This window comes from Schistocerca piceifrons, chromosome 5, assembly GCF_021461385.2.
Source record: "Schistocerca piceifrons isolate TAMUIC-IGC-003096 chromosome 5, iqSchPice1.1, whole genome shotgun sequence".
Taxonomy (NCBI): Eukaryota; Metazoa; Arthropoda; class Insecta; order Orthoptera; family Acrididae; genus Schistocerca; species Schistocerca piceifrons.
Genome location: NC_060142.1, coordinates 104,898,149 through 104,915,886, shown reverse-complemented (window position 1 = coordinate 104,915,886; position 17,738 = coordinate 104,898,149). Strand labels below are relative to the sequence as shown.

Sequence of the window (17,738 nt, the reverse complement as noted above, 5' to 3'; positions counted from 1 at the left end):
TCAATATCAATAATAACTGATAATGGCGCCTTGCTAGGTCGTAGCAAATGACGTAGCTGAAGGCTATGATAAACTATCGTCTCCGCAAATGAGAGCGTATTTTGTCAGTGAACCATCGCTAGCAAAGGCGGTTGTACAACTGGGGCGAGTGCTAGGAAGTCTCTCTAGACCTGTCATAGTGGCGACACGCGGGTCCGACGTATACTAACGGACCGCGGCCGATTTAAAGGCTACCACCTAGCAAGTGTGGTGTCTGGCGGTGACACCACACGGAGGTACGGAGATCATGTTGAAAAATACGGTTTCGTAGCGAAAGGAGTGGGGAACAGTTTGAATCTTGAACAAAACCAACCTGATTTCAGAAAGAGAGGGTGCTGCACTACTTATTGAACACTCTACGAACTTAATGATAATGATAGCCAATGAGTGCCAGCACCAATCGGAAGAAATTCATAAGTCTCTCTCGCCAACGCGACACTAACTTTGAAGGCTTGAGCTCTCGGCTAGTTCTCCGTCAGATGCTCAACTCCGCATAGGCCGGTGGTACTCGATTCGTAAGTAGCCGATTCGAGTACCTACCGCCCTCATGCTGTTCGTGATCACTTTCTCGAATCAGTTCAGCGCATTTCTGCCTTTCAATATTTACATTTTTTTCATTTCGGTTCCAGAGTCTCTCAGGAAACACCCCCCAGCAGCAGTACTGAACAGAGAGTGCAAGCAAGACTACAAGATTCCAGACAGCGACGTCGTTCTGGAGAAGGGAACTCCAGTAGTGCTGTCTGTGCTGGGCCTGCACCACGATCCCACGCATTTCCCTGACCCCGACCGCTTCGACCCTGAGAGGTTCTCCGAAGAGGCCAAAGCTAAGCGCCACCCCTATGTGTACCTGCCTTTCGGGGAGGGACCACGCATTTGCATAGGTGAGTACTTAGTCGTCTGATACCTGCATTAAGTTACATTGTCACCTCATGGTAGATCAGGCTGCCAGTATGACCATCTTATACCGACTTTCGTATGGCAGATCGTGTACTGTTGTGTTCTGTAATGCCGCTCGGTCTTTGGTCACAGAAAAGATGTGATTCACTGCCCGGGGCCAAACTTGTGGACTGTCTCAATAAGACTTTTGTTGCTATATACACCGCTTTCTTAGCTACCCTTACCTTACATCTTCATCCATACTCTGTGAAACTCTGTGAAATGCATGGCAGACGGTACTCTGTACCAGTTTCCAAAGCTTTTTCCTGTTTCATCCACGAACAGAATGCGGTAAGAATGACTACTTAAACGTTCTGTGAGTGCTGTAAATTAGTATAATTCTACACGAATCTTACAGGAGCAATTTTCAGGGGATTATAATGTATCCCCAAACTGATCACTTAAAGTTGGTTCTTGAAACTTAATAAGTGGGATAATTAACTGGATTTTAGAAAATCTGGGCAGTCGCAAACAAACAGGTATTAGTTGTTTTTTGTTATAAATAAGGAAATCGGGACAACTGTACAGATCGGTCTGTCAAATGAGCAACATGAAGCTAATGTTAGGAGACTAGGTGAAAAAGTTTTTGCTAAGATTGCAACAGGCAAAATGGAACGTAGAGAAGAAGTAAAACACATAGCGTTAAGTTTTTTAGGACTACTTTCACAAAAGATTGCAAACTTGTTCAAAAACCTTAACGTTCAGGTAGGATTCCAAACGGTTAACAATTTGGGGAACCTGTTGAGGCACGGTCTGGAATCCGTACAAAATAAGTTTTGTAAAACTGGAGTACATAAAATAAAGTGCGGATCATATGAATGTTTTTACGTGGGACAAACAAGGCGAGAGTTCAAATCCTAGTTTAAAGAACATGGGTATGCTAGCGATAGTAGCGCATTACGTCCCCATTTGAACGATAAAAGCCATACTCAGGCAGAATTAGAAACTAGCATGACAGTCCTACACACAGAGAGGAAGGGGAACAATTGGGACATCTTGGAGGAATTTGAAATGGCTCGGAGCACTATGGGACTTGACATCTGAGGTCATCAGTCCCCTAGAACTTAGAACTACGTAAAGCTAACTAACCTAAGGACATCACACACATCCATGCCCGAGGCAGGATTCGAACCTGCGACCGTAGCGGTCGCGCGGTTCCAGACTGTAGCGCCTAGAACGGCGAATTTGAAATACGTGCATTCAGTCAAGTGGCTCCAGAACTATTAATCAAAGAACTAATCAGTAGTGGTAGGGAATGGTTTTTAGTCATTTTGACGATTTGTTGTGAGAGGCACGTAAAAACTATTATCACCCTCCTAACCACTTTTCTGAAATAGAGTATATAGACAACCACTTCTCCCTTTACTATTTTTCTTTGCGCTCTACAGTGATTAGCAAATACCACGTAAAAATATAACAAAAATATTTAAAAAGAATAAAAAAATTGAACCTTCAAATGTACAGTCCCTTCCCTATGTACCATTCTGATTAGTGAATCAAGACAAATTTTCTGAAATTTTGTAACGTTATTCTTTGAAGCTAAATAATTTTTTAATTGTTGAAAGGTACAATCTCGTGCCCAGGTATTACAGTGATGCTTCTTTTACTGAGATTAAATGTGAGCAGGCAACCACCGTCCCTTTACTATTTTTTTTACGTGCACACAAACTACATGTGTTTTTGTTGTTTTCAGTTTACTGCTGTAACGGGCAGTAAACATATTGGCATATGAACAACCGTAATAATAAATTATAGGGTGGGACAAATGTCTTCACATTTGACGTTTGACGAACAGTGCAGAAGTGTAATTACAAATCTAAACATTTCTTTTTGTAATTTTTGACAAGTCATGTCTATCCAAAACAAAATACTGTTTTATACAATTTTGTAATGTACTTTTCCAATTTAGACAAATCCTTTTGTAATCTTCGACAACTCATGCTTTTCCAAGACAAAACATTTCTTCTACAATTTTGTAATGTACTTGGTACTACTGCAATGTGTGTTTGCCAATGTGCAGGCACATAAGACATACTTTTACTTGTTATTGGTTACTGGTTTGACTTTTGATAAACATATCGGCATTTGCACAGCCGCAATGCCGTAAGGTGGTGCGCTCTTGCACCGAGTGGTTTCCATAGCAACTGCGAGCGCACTGAAGTAGAAGTATTCCGACCAACATTCCATTTTTCCAGGTTTAAATTATATGTCACACCTTTTGGTTCGTGAATGTATGATTAAGGAACAAACTGTCAAAGTTATTTCTGGTATGAAGTGGTATGTATTGGTCCTAACACTTTGTTCGATTTTGCACTTCCTTGTTAACATCTGGTGTTTTAAAAAATGTATAACTAATTATTTGTTGCAGTGTTTACACCAGGAAATCAGATGATGTGCAGAGCCAGAAACATATCAACTGGAATGTATGCATAAAAACACTAGAACCTGTTTGTATGCGACTACTCAGCTTTTCTAAAATCCATTTAATTATATTAATAATAAGCTGCCAATCAGTCATTGCACCACTTGAAAATCTTGCCAATATCTGACTGAATACTCGTGCATGTTTTTCAGAGAGTACTCTATAATGGATAATTGCATCATATATGAAAAGGCTGAGGTTTTTGTTAATATTTTCTGCAAGATCATTAATATACATCATGAACAATTTCATGATAATACCGCGATATTTAGATGCCTCTGACAGAAATATGGTAATATTGAGAGAAGATGTAATACACAGATAACATGTTTAGAGTCCAGAGTTCCATCAGACTACAGTGCACATGGGACAGATAATAACGTCAGTTGGACAATACATTTATGAAAGTGTCAGGTGACATAGCTAGGCTCAAAGTTTACAGCCAGTGCAATGTCCTCCGCTTCTCCACCCAATCATCCCACTTTTTAGCTGGACGCAGCCGGCCGCAGTGGCGGTTCTAGGTGCTTCAGTCCGGAACCGCGCTGCTGCGGTCGCAGGTCCCAATCCTGCCTCGGGCGTGGATGTGTGTGATGTCCTTAGGTTAGTTAGGTTTAAGTAGTTCTAAGTTCTAGGGGCTGGTGACCTCAAATGTTAAGTCCGATAGTGCTTAGAGCAATTTGAACCATTTAAATGTAGTACAGTTGCTAATAAGCTTGCTTTTCTTGCCGATCCAGACATTGAACATACCAGCCTAGATGCTAAAACCAGAAAAGATCAACCCACCAGTGTATCAACCGTTATGAAACTTCGCGATGGTATATAACATATCCCGTATGTTTTTTCCACCGTATACAAACTCTAGGGATTGATCGACGAGAGGATATGGAACAAAAAGGGCCAATGAACTTATGTCTGCAAATGCATGGTTTCCATGCGAGAGAACATTTATTCAGTCATACTTTGTTACAGAATATACACAGTATGGCCATCCGATAGCAGGGTGTGACTACGGCGAATGCCCGGTGAACGTTATCTGCCAGCGTGTGTAGCGCCAACAGCAAAATTCGGAGGCGGTGGTGTTATGGTGTGGTCGTGTTTTTCACGGAAGAGTCTTTTACGTGGCACTACCAGAGCACAGACCTACGTTGATGTTTTAAGCATCTTATTGCTTCCTACTGTTGAAGAGCAATTCAGGGACGGCGACTGAATCTTTCAACACGATCGAGCCTGGGTGGAAGGGTGGTGGGGAGTAGGGGGGGAATAGAATTCAACTCTGTTACCTTACCACCAACGTCATTGGCAGAAATAAGAACTGTCATTATATCACTACGGATTAAAACTTACTACCAGATATACTGAGGTAGCATTTTTTTTACTTCACTAAACACTGCAATATAAAAATTGCTTCTCTGTGTCACTGTTCTTCTATTTGCAAAGGTATCAAATACTGTAAAAATTTTGCGTTGAGAATCGTATCGTAACTTTTCTATTTCCATGAATAAATAATTTCTAGCATAAACCATGATTCAAAATTATCTGTCCTTTGCGTAATACTCTTTAAGCAAAAATTTTATCTGGAGAACACGAGTTATTTATGTGATAGGAAGCGTCGTAATTCAGTCTATTCTGCATGACACGGCTCGGTGATGTTGGCGTGTGTGGATTAAGAACGAAAAGGACTCTCTGTGGTTTTAATCAGATAAAGAAAATGCTGAGGAAACAGAGATTGTAACACTCTCGGTTCAAAAAAGTGCGCACAGATGTTGACAGCCAAAAATTAATAGAAATTCGTGCTCCCGCAGTGCGGTAAGCATACACCTTCCATCATTATACCTGGGAACGATCTTGCCAAGAACCCAAGAAAATTATGGTCCTGCGTAAAATCACTGAGCGGATCGATGGCTTCTGTCCACCCACTCGTCAACAAGTCTGGTTGTGAAAAATACAGCAAAAAGGAAGCTGAAGTTTTAAATTTCACGTTTAAGCTATCATTCCTGCAGGAGGATCATATAGACATAACGTCTTTTGACTGTCTTACAAACTCACGCATAGAGGACATGGAAATAGGTATCTGTGGCTTAGGGAAGCAGCCGAAAGTGTTGGAAACAAGTAAGTCATCAGGTCCGGGTGGATACCCAGTTCGGTTTTACAATGAGTGCTCCACTGCACTGGAGCCTTATTAAGCTTCCATCTATCGTGAATCTCTCCCCCCCTCCCAGCGCAAAGTCCAAAGCGAATGGACAAAAATGCAGCTGACTTCTGTGTATAAGAAAGGTAAAAGAACGGACCGCAGAGTTGCAGACCAATAACCTTAACATCGGTTTGCTGCAACACTCTTGAACACATTACGAGCTATAACGTAATAAATTTCCTTGGCACAGAAATGCATGTGGCCACAAATCAACGTGGTTTAAGAGAGCGTCGCTCCTGCTGGTATCCACATGCCCTTTTTTTCGCATGATATCCTACAAACAATGGATGAATGGCAACAGGCAGATTCTATTTTCCTAGATTTCCGGACAGCATCTGACACGGCGCCCCACTGCAGACGAAGGTCGGAGCATACAGTTGAGGTTCTCAGACACGTGAATTGCTCAAAGACGTTTTAAGTAATGGAACCCAGTTCGTTGTCCCTGAAGGCGACTGTTCACTAGAGACAAGGGCAGCGTGAGGAGTGCCCCAAGGACGCGTGGTAGGGGTGCTCTTATTCTCTGTATACATGAATAGTGATCTGACGGATTGGGTGGGCGGCAATTTACGGCTGTTTGCTGATGACGCAGTGGTGTACAAGATGGTGTAGTCGTTGAGTGACTGTAGGAGCATACAATATGACTTAGAATTTCTAATTGGTACAAGGAATAGAACATTGCTCTAAATGCATAAAAAAGGATGTACGTTAATTCGGATGCCAAGGGAAAATAATCTTCTACCGTTCGAATGAAGCATTAGTAGCGCGCTGCTTGACATATTCACATCGATTAAATACGTGGCCGTAACGTTGCAGAGCGATATGGAACGAGCACGTCAGGTTGGTAATAGGGAAGGCGAAGGTTCCACTTCGTTTTATTGGGAGAATTTTGGGGAGATGTAGCTAATCCACAAAGGAGACGGCGTATAGAAAGCTACTGCGACCCATTCTTCAGTACTGTTCGAGTGTTGTGGACCCCTACCAGGCCAGATTAAAGAAAGACGTCGAAGCAATTGAGAGGCACGCTGTTAGATGTGTTACGGTAGCTTTGGTCTGCAAGCAAGTGTTACGGAGGTGCTTCGTGAACTCAAATGGGAGTCCTGGAGGGAAGACCATGAACTTTTCGTGATGCAACATTCGGGAAATTTAGTTAGTAGGCGTTGAGACCGACCGCAGAATGATTCTGCTGCCGCCAACGTACATTTCGGGTAAGGACCACGAAGATGAGATGCGAGAAATTGGGGTTCGAGCGGAGGTTTCTAGACAGTCTTTTTCCCTCGTTCTGTTTGCGAATGGAACAAGAAATGAAATGACTAGTAAGTGGTACGTGGAACCCTCATCCATACATCGTACGGCGGCTTGTGTAGCATGTCTATAGATGTGGATGTAAATCAGTTTTTTGGGTGTGATTGAAGACATGGCTTTCCTTACAACTTCTGAAAGAATTACTATCTTTTGACTACATTTAACTACATGAAACGCTTTTTTGTCGTGTTTCATAAACGTTGTTATTATTCTACATCCTCGGTTCACAGAGAAAGCAACCAAGCACAGATAAACACGTCAACTTCTTAATCGACCGATCGTTGACTTAAAGTATAAAAATTATCTCTGTTGACAATTTTGCCGTAGTTACATTTGCATCCAAAACCAATAATTACGAATAAACATACACTGAAGTGGAGGTATGTGCAGAGAAATGAGACTTATTGTCATTATCTTTTTATAAAAGAGGCGCCCGGGTTCTCCTCGCATGTAGAGATTGTAACATTGTCGAAAAGGGTTGAATAATTGAACTTATTTTCCTCATTTAATAGTTAATGTGGGAATACAAACATCTGTTTTTCTAATTTATAATATTTTTAATCTTCACCCCCTTTCCCTCTACATCTCCTTCTACATCTACCACATACTTGTATTTTTGGTTTAAGCAGTGTTCGGCAAAGGATGAATCTGGCTTCTTTAATCTCTAGCTTCCATATTGTACTTTTAGTCTCTTACGGATTGGCTTTCCAGTCTGACCAGTATACGAGAGGACTAATACTCTTGGTAGATGATCTTATAAACCACACTTTTCAGTTAAGGCCGTTTTGTTTCCCTTTTGAATTAAAGAAACAGCTACCCAGCGTCTGTGGGATATATAAAGACAAAGAAAAACCCTTTGCCTTTAAAATTTAGCTCATTCTACTAGAAATTTTATCTGTAACAGTTAAATTACAAAATATCCTTTGCAGTCTATCTACAGTGCCCACTGGGTACTATAGTGATCTGGCTTGCTTTTACAAGTTTTGTAGAGAATTTTGTCAATAACGCTGAATTCAAATTCAGTATTTCTGGCTATTGTTTTTATTGTATTACGTCCCTGGTCATAGCCTTCCTGGGACAAATATTAAGAGGATGGCTTGTTTATCTACGGTTGGTTGCCATTTTGGGGTCAGTTGTGTACTAAAAATGGGCTTTCGGTTAGTTAATGCAACACACAATGTTTCTTCAAGAACCCACTGTTGAATCAATTAAATGATTGGCAGGTATGAACGAGCTACACTAGACTAGAGATAAAGAAAGCATTGTTTTCATACTGTGTCAACTCTGAATTACGTGAAACATTGCTACTTCATTTCGAATTACTATTATAACCTCGCCTGACAATTAAACGATAGCAAGTTAATTACCAAGCTATTGTGCTGTGAAGAAAGCAGCCTCTTTTACTTTTTACACATACATCCTCTACTCGCAAACACACAATTCTCGAACATTACAGAACACACCTACCTTCGTGCATGATGAAGTGTCTTGGCTGGCATGGTGTGTGACTCTTTGCTTCCGGCCTGGCCGGGGGTGTTGGGCTGCCTGGGCCACCAAGAGGGAGCTCGGAACCAGCCGATCTTCACCCTCCACTGGTCAGTACCCCAGTTGAAAAAGGATCCACCGCAGCCTTCTGTTGAAGTCATTCCATGTAAACACTAAAAACCAATACCGGTTTCTCGGTGGCGCATTTCAGCACCAGTTCTCAATTAATACAATTATAGTTTCTCAACTGATTGAGAAACCTCCATCTCTGATGCTAAAGTCACATTGTAGAACGAGCATATTAATGCAAAGTCATGATAATATCCTATCCCGCTGTTACTTCCGCGATTGTCACCTTGAGTTCCTCAGATGAAGCAAGCAGGTGACATTTAACATTTTGGTTTCATACTGAAACTCGAAACATTTTAAAATCGGAAACTGATACCTCTGGCTTCTGTGATGTCAGTAAATATCGCCAATGTTGTTAGAAAGAAAAGGAAAAAACGAGAGAGAGAGAGCAAAAGAAGGAAAACGGAGCCTAGCATATGCCTACATAGCACCAGCACATGACACCTTATCCGTGGATACTTATTCTGATATGCCTTGCGGACAAACAACAGTAACGTTTAGAGCTTACGTTTATAACAAGTCCAGGGAATTCATCGAGTAAATGTATGTATGTGTCAAAGTATACAAATGACCGCATTTTACTGTCTGAAACGTACACTATGTGATCAAAAGTATCCGGACACCTGACTGAAAATAACTTACAAGTTCGTGGTGCACTCCCTCGGTAATGCTGGAATTCAGTATGGTGTTAGGCCACCCTTAGCCTTTAATGACAGCATCCACTTTCGCAGGCGTACGTTCAATCAGGTGCTGGAAGTTTTCTCGGGGAACTGCAGCCCATTCTTCACGGAGTAATGCGCTGAGGAAATGTATCGATTTCGGTCGGTGAGGCCTGACACAAAATCGGCGTTCCAAAATATCTCAAAGGTGTTTTATACAATTCAGGTCAGGACTCTGTGCAGGCCAGTCCACCGCAGCGATGTTATTGTCGTGTAACCACTTCGCCACAGGCCTTGCATTATGAACAAGCGATCGTGTTGAAAGATTCAGTCGCCATCTCCGAATTGCTCTTAAACAGTGGGGAGCAAGAAGGTGCTTAAAACATCAATGTAGGCCTGTGCTGTGATAGTGCCACGCAAAACAATAAGGGGTGCAAGCCCCCTCCATGAAAAACACGACCACACCATAACACCACCGCCTCCGAATTTACTGCTGGCACTACACACGCTGACAGATGACGTTTACCAGGCATTCGCCATACCCACACCCTGCCATCAGATGGCCACACTGTGCACAGTGATCCGTCACTCCACACAACGCTTCTCCACTGTTCCATCTCCCAATGTTTACGCTCCTTACACCAAGCGAGACGTCATTTGGCATTTACCAGCGTGACGTGTGGCTTATGAGCAGCCGCTCGACCATGAAATCAAAGTTTTCTCACCTCCCGCAGTGAATCCTGATGCAGTTTGGAATTCCTGTGTGATGGTCCGGATAGATGTCTGCCTATTACACATTACGACCTTCTTCAACTGTCAGCGGTCTCTGACAGTCAACAGACGAGGTCGGCCTGTACGCTTTTGTGCTGTACTTGTCCCTTCATGTTTCCACTTCACTATCACATCGGAAACAGTGGACCTAGGGATGTTTAAGAGTGTGGAAGTCTCGCGTACGGACGTATGACACAAGTGACACCCAATCACTTGACCACGTTCGAAGTCAGTGAGTTCAGTGGAACGCCCTATTCTTTTCTTTCACGATGTTGAATGACTACTGAGGTCGCTGATACGGAGTAACTGGCAGTAGGTGGTAGCACAATGCACCTAATATGAAAATCGTATGTTTTTGGGGGTGTTCGGATATTTTGATGACAGAACGATACAGAAAAGCAGTTTCTTTCTAATGAGGAGGCACAGTTTATGCTGATTTAAAATCACTCCCCCCAGCTCTATAATTTGATCTGTATACAAGTTTCAGGTATGCGGATGGGCCTGTTGCAAACCAAAGTGGGCCTCACGAACATCCTCTCTAAGTATAGCGTGCGAACCACGCAGAAGACAGTAGCAAACCATCCACGGTCTCCAGTCCTCATGGCTAAAAGTGGAATCCATCTTCAGTTTGTAAGGCGTTTCTAGGAGGACAACAAGGAAGAATGATCTTCACGAGCAAAGTGATCAGTATTGGTGCTTGAAATTGTAATAACTGTGTTCTGTGTTGTCTTTGTAATTAAGCATTGTAGGTCGTAGATAATCCTTACACAACAGCTTTACTCTATGAATTACTATTGCGTGAGATGCAGACAACTGACATTCAATATTGTACTTTTAGCACATTTTGTGCACTTATTTTTAATAAATAAACACACTACTACGTATTTCACTTAAACTGTAAGATGATGATTGCTACTGCAACTGCCCTTCGTAATATTCTCTAAAAGGGAAACCACAGTGGCCATCTAATGGTTACTTTATACAACTGGCTCCCAGTTGAGTACCTATCCCATAGATGACAACAGCGATGCTGAGATGCCTCTGTGGTATATAAATTGTACATCAGGAAGACAGATACCTATGCTTTCGTAAAAGAGCATTTTGAGGTGATTTTATGAAATAGACATTCAGACAAATGAAATAATCTGAATAACTTAACTGTTGTCTAAAATGTGTAGGATCTGAAGTTCGTATTTTCATACTTCCAAGAAGCAGTAATATTTCTGATGTTCTCAGTACCATGTGTGCTGAACTGTTGTTTTGCCAGCTGTGGGGCGGCGGGTGGAAAATTTTAATTTTTTTGTATTATTTGTTGCCGTTCTCAACACAAGCTCTCTAACTACGATGTTGGCAACCAGAACGTGATTACCAAAAACGTGATGCCTGTAATTAAATTTCACTGTGCCAACTCTGATGGAGAAATAAAGTTATTGATCATTGAAGTCCGTTACTCTGAGGATTTAGGATGTCTGGGATTCATAGTATATGCAGTTTACTATAACATTTTTCACTATATTCTGAAAATGATCAAGCGTAAAATTCCAGATAAATGTTTTATCAAGGAGTGCTACTGTCAGCTATTGTACTATCAGAGCTGTTCAGAGTCTACTGCGTAAATCGTATTATCACTAGATTACGAAACTGTTCAATAATCTTTATCGATGTAAATGTTCAAAGTGAATGCTCGCCAAAATTTGATGTTAATACTCATCAAACGCCACGCTAGTAATGATAGATGGTCTGTCCTACAGCGACACGTGAAAATCCAACACACGCAAACTGAGAATAAATCACTGGAGTCGTTCCGCAATTAACACTTTACCCCAATATGAACTCATTGTTACGTGCATACCGAGTTACGTAATACGGCATCCAAGGCTGTTCCTTGCAACGCGACGAGGCTTCCAACACTGAGTGCGCTCTGATACGAACCTAGAAGGGAACTGGGGCCTTACTCTAGCTCACAGAGCTCTTATTTATATAGCCGCGCTGCGGACCCGCCGAAGGCACAGCCAACAACATTTGCCTTCCTGCCTTGGCGCTCTGCCCGTAAAGCACCACTTCAAGTTGTTGTTGTTGTTGTTGTGGTCTTCAGTCCTGAGACTGGTTTGATGCAGCTCTCCAAGCTACCCTATCCTGTGCAAGTTTCTTCATCTCCCAGTACCTACTGCAACCTACATCCTTCTGAATCTGCTTGGTCTCCCTCTACGATTTTTACCCTCCACACTGCCCTCCAATGCTAAATTTGTGATCCCTTGATGCCTCAGAACATGTCCTACCAACCGGTCCCTTCTTCTCGTCAAGTCGTGCCACAAACTCCTCTCCTCCCCAATTCTATTCAATACCTCCTCATTAGTTATGTGATCTACCCATCTAATCTTCAGCATTCTTCTGTAGCACCACATTTCGAAAGCTTCTATTCTCTTCCTGTCCAAACTATTTTCGTCCATGTTTCATTTCCATACATGGCTATACGCCATACAAATACTTTCAGGAACTACTTCCTGACACTTAAATCTATACTCGAAGTTAACAAATTTCTCTTCTTCAGAAACGCTTTCCTTGCCATTGCCGGTCTACATTTTATATCTTCTCTACTTCGACTACTTCAAGTTACTAAATAATTAATTGCTTCATTCGCTGAATGCCAATGAAGCTCCCAATTTAATAGTGGTATCAGCACACCGGTAAGTGTCTGTAATAAAATTCTGATGTGGCTAGGCTAATTACTTTTGGCGAGAGAATTGTTTTAGTTGCACTGCACGCAATAGATGCGTTCTGAACTTGCCCTTTGGAGAGACGCTACAGCTATAGTTTTATAACTACCTTTTAGAAACTTCTCACATCTTTGTTATTATAGCGCATCTCCATCCTACCTAAATCTAAACATCGTAGCTTTATCTAATGACTTACTTAATCTATCTTGCTTCCTTACTCTTAGGACACAAAAACAGAAAATCATGAATTTCAACGAAATTTTTACTTTGTGACATCCAGCATGCTGTTTCCACTAAATTACAATGAAAAAGGAATTCGAATATAAATTTTGAAGATTCTAGCTCCTTCCTGTTGCCCCAATGATTTTTACGTAAAACGTCCAAATTTCGAAAACTATTAAAGTTACTAAACTACAAACTTAACAAATTATTATTTTAGCATCACTCCTGACATGCTATTAACTTTTCAGATCATTTACTTTACTTTTAAGGTATTGCGCAACATTTGTGACGTCATAGCTAGTTACAGCGGACTAGGATGGCACACAATGGAAAGCATATGAATTCTATATGGCGCGAGTAGGCTGCTTCCCTACACAGTATTAAAATATACTGCAATTTTATGTCTTATTATTTGTTTTAAAAAATCTGTTACTACTTACACAATTCATTTTACTGGAGAGTGGCAAACGGCACAATTACCAGCAGTGCCCTAAGGGATGAAATTACAATAAATAAACGTTATTGACAAAATGACACAGTTTGCCTCGGAAATGCACGAAGTCCACCAAATGCCAGGATGACAGTAGAAGCGATGTAAAAATTGGACTGTGTACCATGCACGACACAGGTTCTACCTTGGTGTGAATTAACTTTGTGTACTTCAAGCTGGTGCCTCTTGCGTTAACCTGCACAAGCAGGGTGAAGGGTAGGATCTTACATTACCTTTAAAATAAATCACAGATGATTGAACACTCATTCTGTCTTGTTGCTGTAAGAAATCGGAATTAACTGAAGACTGTTTCCTGACTATGACATAATGGGCCTTGCAATACTTCTGATCTTTCTTTGAAACCTAGACTAAACAACATATTAATTTTTTGCAAGGATTTTATAGCGCCTCCAACACTGCAACAGTACGTAAAATAATGAAATAAAATTTTGTGCTGATTTGGTCTAGAGCTTTCTGAGCTTGTAGCTAACATTAATTTCAGCTGATCATAAACTGTAGCAGACATCCTATTTGACAGTGAGGGTGCGTGGGGACAGATGGTAAGACTAAGGTCCCCGCTGAAAGAAAGCGAGATACATAGGAATAGTTGAATGAAATGAATAGCCTGCTTGACATAGGGCAGAGGAGAAGCAAGGGGAAATCTGTAAATAGGTGTAGAAAGTAGAATAGCGATTGCTAAGCTTCCAGTTTGAGGAAAGTACAGCAATATAACAATTAAAATAACACTAGCAAGACAACAAGGTTGACATTAAATGCAGAACAGATGAAATATCATTTCCGACTGTTGGCGTGGCGCTACGATCAATAGCTGACAAATGGAAATCAGTTATGATCATGTGTGACGAGGATTAGTATAAGTTAATAGTTTCGTCTTAGAAAATTATGTTTATTATATGAAGAAATATAAATGAGGTAAATAAGCAAAATCTCAAGAGAGAATACGAAGGTTGTATATCAAATCTTTTATTTCTGTAGGCGATAAACAGATCAGTAGATCCACAGATCTCACCGGTTTCACCCTAAAACTCACAACCCCTCCAGGAAGGTCATTCATCAGTTCAAGACATAAATTATGTGATCAAAAGTATCCGGACACCTGCCTGTAAATGACTTACAAGTTCGTGGCGCCCAATATCGATAATGCTGGAATTCAGTATGGCGTTGGCTTACCCTTAGCCTTGATGACTGCTTCTACACTCGCAGGCATACGTTCAATCAGGTCTGGAAGGTTTCTTCGGGAATTACCGCCCATTCTTCACGGAGTGCTGCGCTGAGGAGAGGTATCGATGTCGGTCGGTGAGGCCTGGCACGAAATTGGCGGTCCAAAACATCTCAAAGGTGTTTTACAGGATTCAGATCAGGACTCCGTGCAGCCCACTCAGTTACAAGGATATTATTGTCGTGTGACCATTCGTCCAGGGGTAGCGTCTTTGATTCATAATCCAAACGGTTCCGAGTTCGAATCCAGCCGCTGCTTAAATTTTGATTAATAATCAGCATTGGCGACCGAAGATTTCCGGCGTAAGAAGTCACCCTCATTCTCCCAACGGCCTTGTCAAAGAGGGTGGAGGAGCGGATATGGGTTCAGGGTACTCTCTTGTCCTAGGGGTGGGAAACTGCCCTGAAGGCGGAAGAATCAGCAATGATAAACGGAATGAGGATGCAGAAGGCAATCGAAACCACTGCATTAAAGACACGTAACGTGCATCCACAGGAAATGTGGCCCGTAATTGAAGTATTGTCATGACGATCTCTCCATTGGCAAAAGATTCCGGAATAGACCCCATTCGGATCTCCGGGGGGGACTGCCAAGGGGGAGGTTAACATGAGAAAAAGATTGAATAATCAATGGAAGGATAACGTTCTGTGAAGTGGGACGCAGAATGTCAGAAACTTGAACGTAGTAAAGAAACTAGAAAATCGGAAAATGGAAATGCAAAGGTTCAATTTAGATATAACAAGGGTCAGTGAAGTGAAGTGGACAGAAGACAAGTATTTCTGGTCAGATGAGTATAGGGTAATATCAACAGCAGCAGAAAATGGTATAACAGGAGTAGGACTCGTTATGAATGGAAAGGTACGGCAGGGAGTGTGTTATTGGGAACAGTTCAGTGACAGGGTTGTTGTTATCAGAATCGACAGCAAACCAACACCGACGACGATAGTTCACGTATATATGCCGGCATTGGAAGCTGAAGATGAAGAGATAGAGAAGGTGTATGAGGTTATTGAAAGGGCAACAATGGAAAAGGGGATGAAAATATAATAGTCATGGGTGAACCGTGATTTATTTTCAAAGAATATTCTTAAGAATTTATTTTATTTACTAGCGATACATCAAGAACATTAACACATTTAATCACACTATGAAAGCATGGAAGTAGTTGCCAGGGAGTAACTGATGAAATCATAACCAAATTCCTTTTAACAAATGGGAATTTTATTCCTAAAAGCGTTTTCTTTTAAAGAAAACAGATTTAAAATTATAAGCAGAAAGCACCCTCTAAATACCAAAGTTACAATTTATTCAGAGGCACAAAGAAACAAGTTTTGACTGTATGAGCTTTCGGGCAGAGAACCTTGGCGCTCCCTTTTGACACGGCCGTAGTTACGACTATTCACAACAGCCTCTGAAAGACTACACTGGTGCAAACCTGCAACACACCAGATAACTTTAAACTAAGAGTTTTAACAATTTACACAAGCACACAAACTATGCACCTCCCGTAGTAGGGATGGAAATGGTACAAAACACCAACAATTAAAATATTAACCTTGCCATCGAAGGTGCAACTTGATTTTAACTTCTAAGAAATGTCTTACGGTGAAAGGATGGCAACTTTATATACTAAAATGATCATTTAAATAACAGCCCATGAAATGCAATCTTATATAAAATTCTACAAGATCGGCCAAACAATAGTTATGGTGCTCTACAGTACACAGATACCGCCTCTGAAGATCATAGGCAATAATATCAAAGTTTCCAAAGATCAAAACATATTTCAGGTATTAGGCCGTTACACTCCAAGCAATAAATTTTAACACACCAAATCCGACAAACATGACAGAGGCAGCTACTAACGTACGGTAGATTGATAGGGAGATTACCAAACAACCCGAACTGCAAGTTGCTCTAACCGCCCCTAGTCCACAAGGGAAAAACGGACCACCCAATTTATAAACAACCACCTTCCCGCGGGTGGGCAAACGAAGAACAATGGTGGGACGACCCCAAAGCAAAACGGCTGGTGACCTCACTTGAAAACAAGTAGAATTTAACAAGAGCAAATCAAACGACATATCACCAATCACTTGACTTCTAATAAACTGCGATTTCTCGAGAAGACCTGGCGCAGTACCACCAAATCGCTCTCCCGAACCGTCCGCTGCCAGCCGCTTCAACGGACGCAGGAAGGCGCGCCGATCTCCCGTCTCACGTCGTCGCAGCTCGCACCGGCCAGACTGATGTCGTGGGTTGACTCCTCTTGCTCTCGTGTCGACCACGAAGTCAACTACCCCTCGCTATACGCCGCGGCCCGCTGGACTCACGTGGCGACCTCACATGCGCCGACGCTCAAGACGGACAAGTCGTGTCTCAGTGCGCGACCGACCAACCGATCGATCCAACCGCCAGTGACCATTGCCTGAGCAAACTCGAGCAGACTGGCGGCCTAACGCACAGACTCAGATGCAGGAACTAAGCCCTGACCGGGCGACCACTCGCTGAGTTCTCTTACTGGCGGAGTGGAAAGACTCTCATTCTGCCGGCTTTAAAGGTTGATACGAACGACAGACATACTAGCACTCCGAACGACAGACAGACACTAACTGCCTAACAAATGCGGACGAGAGACAGACTAGCAAGCTGGGGACGAGAGACTGACCCAGACTCACTTACTGGCGAGCTCATAGCGCCCCTTAAATGCACGTGAACAGGCAACCTTTCCCCTTTCCCACCAGAGGGAGACACCAAAGCTGCGATTGCCACAGCGGCGCCACCGCCAGAAACGGAGCGAGACTGCTTCACACTACGCGCTGTGGCGCGCTCTTCAAAACAGCAGTTTTTACCACGGCTCAATGGGGGACTGGAATGTAGTTGTACAGAAAGAAGTAGAAGAAAAGGTTACAGGAGAATATAGGTTTGGGAGAAGGAATGAGAGAGGAGAAAGACTAATTGAGTTCTGTAACAAGTTTCAGCTAGTAACAGAGAATACCCTGTTCAAGAATCACGAGAGGAGGAGGTACGCTTGGAAAAGGCCAGGTGATACGCGAAGATTTCAGTTAGATTACATCATGGTCAGACGCAGATTCCGAAATCAGATTCTGGATTGTAAGGCGTACCCAGGAGCAG

The 17,738-nt window shown here is 42.1% G+C and overlaps 1 protein-coding gene across 1 annotated transcript in view; it reads left to right on the top strand.

Moving 5' to 3' along the window:
* The window catches only part of LOC124798768 (cytochrome P450 6k1-like), a 55,338-nt gene extending 44,759 nt beyond the window's left edge, over window positions 1-10,579 (top strand). The window contains exons 6-7 of the mRNA XM_047262298.1: window positions 669-920; window positions 10,422-10,579. Coding sequence (XP_047118254.1) covers window positions 669-920; window positions 10,422-10,579 — 410 coding nt within the window. The remainder of the gene's footprint in view (window positions 1-668; window positions 921-10,421) is intronic.
* The last annotated feature ends 7,159 nt before the right edge of the window (window positions 10,580-17,738 follow it).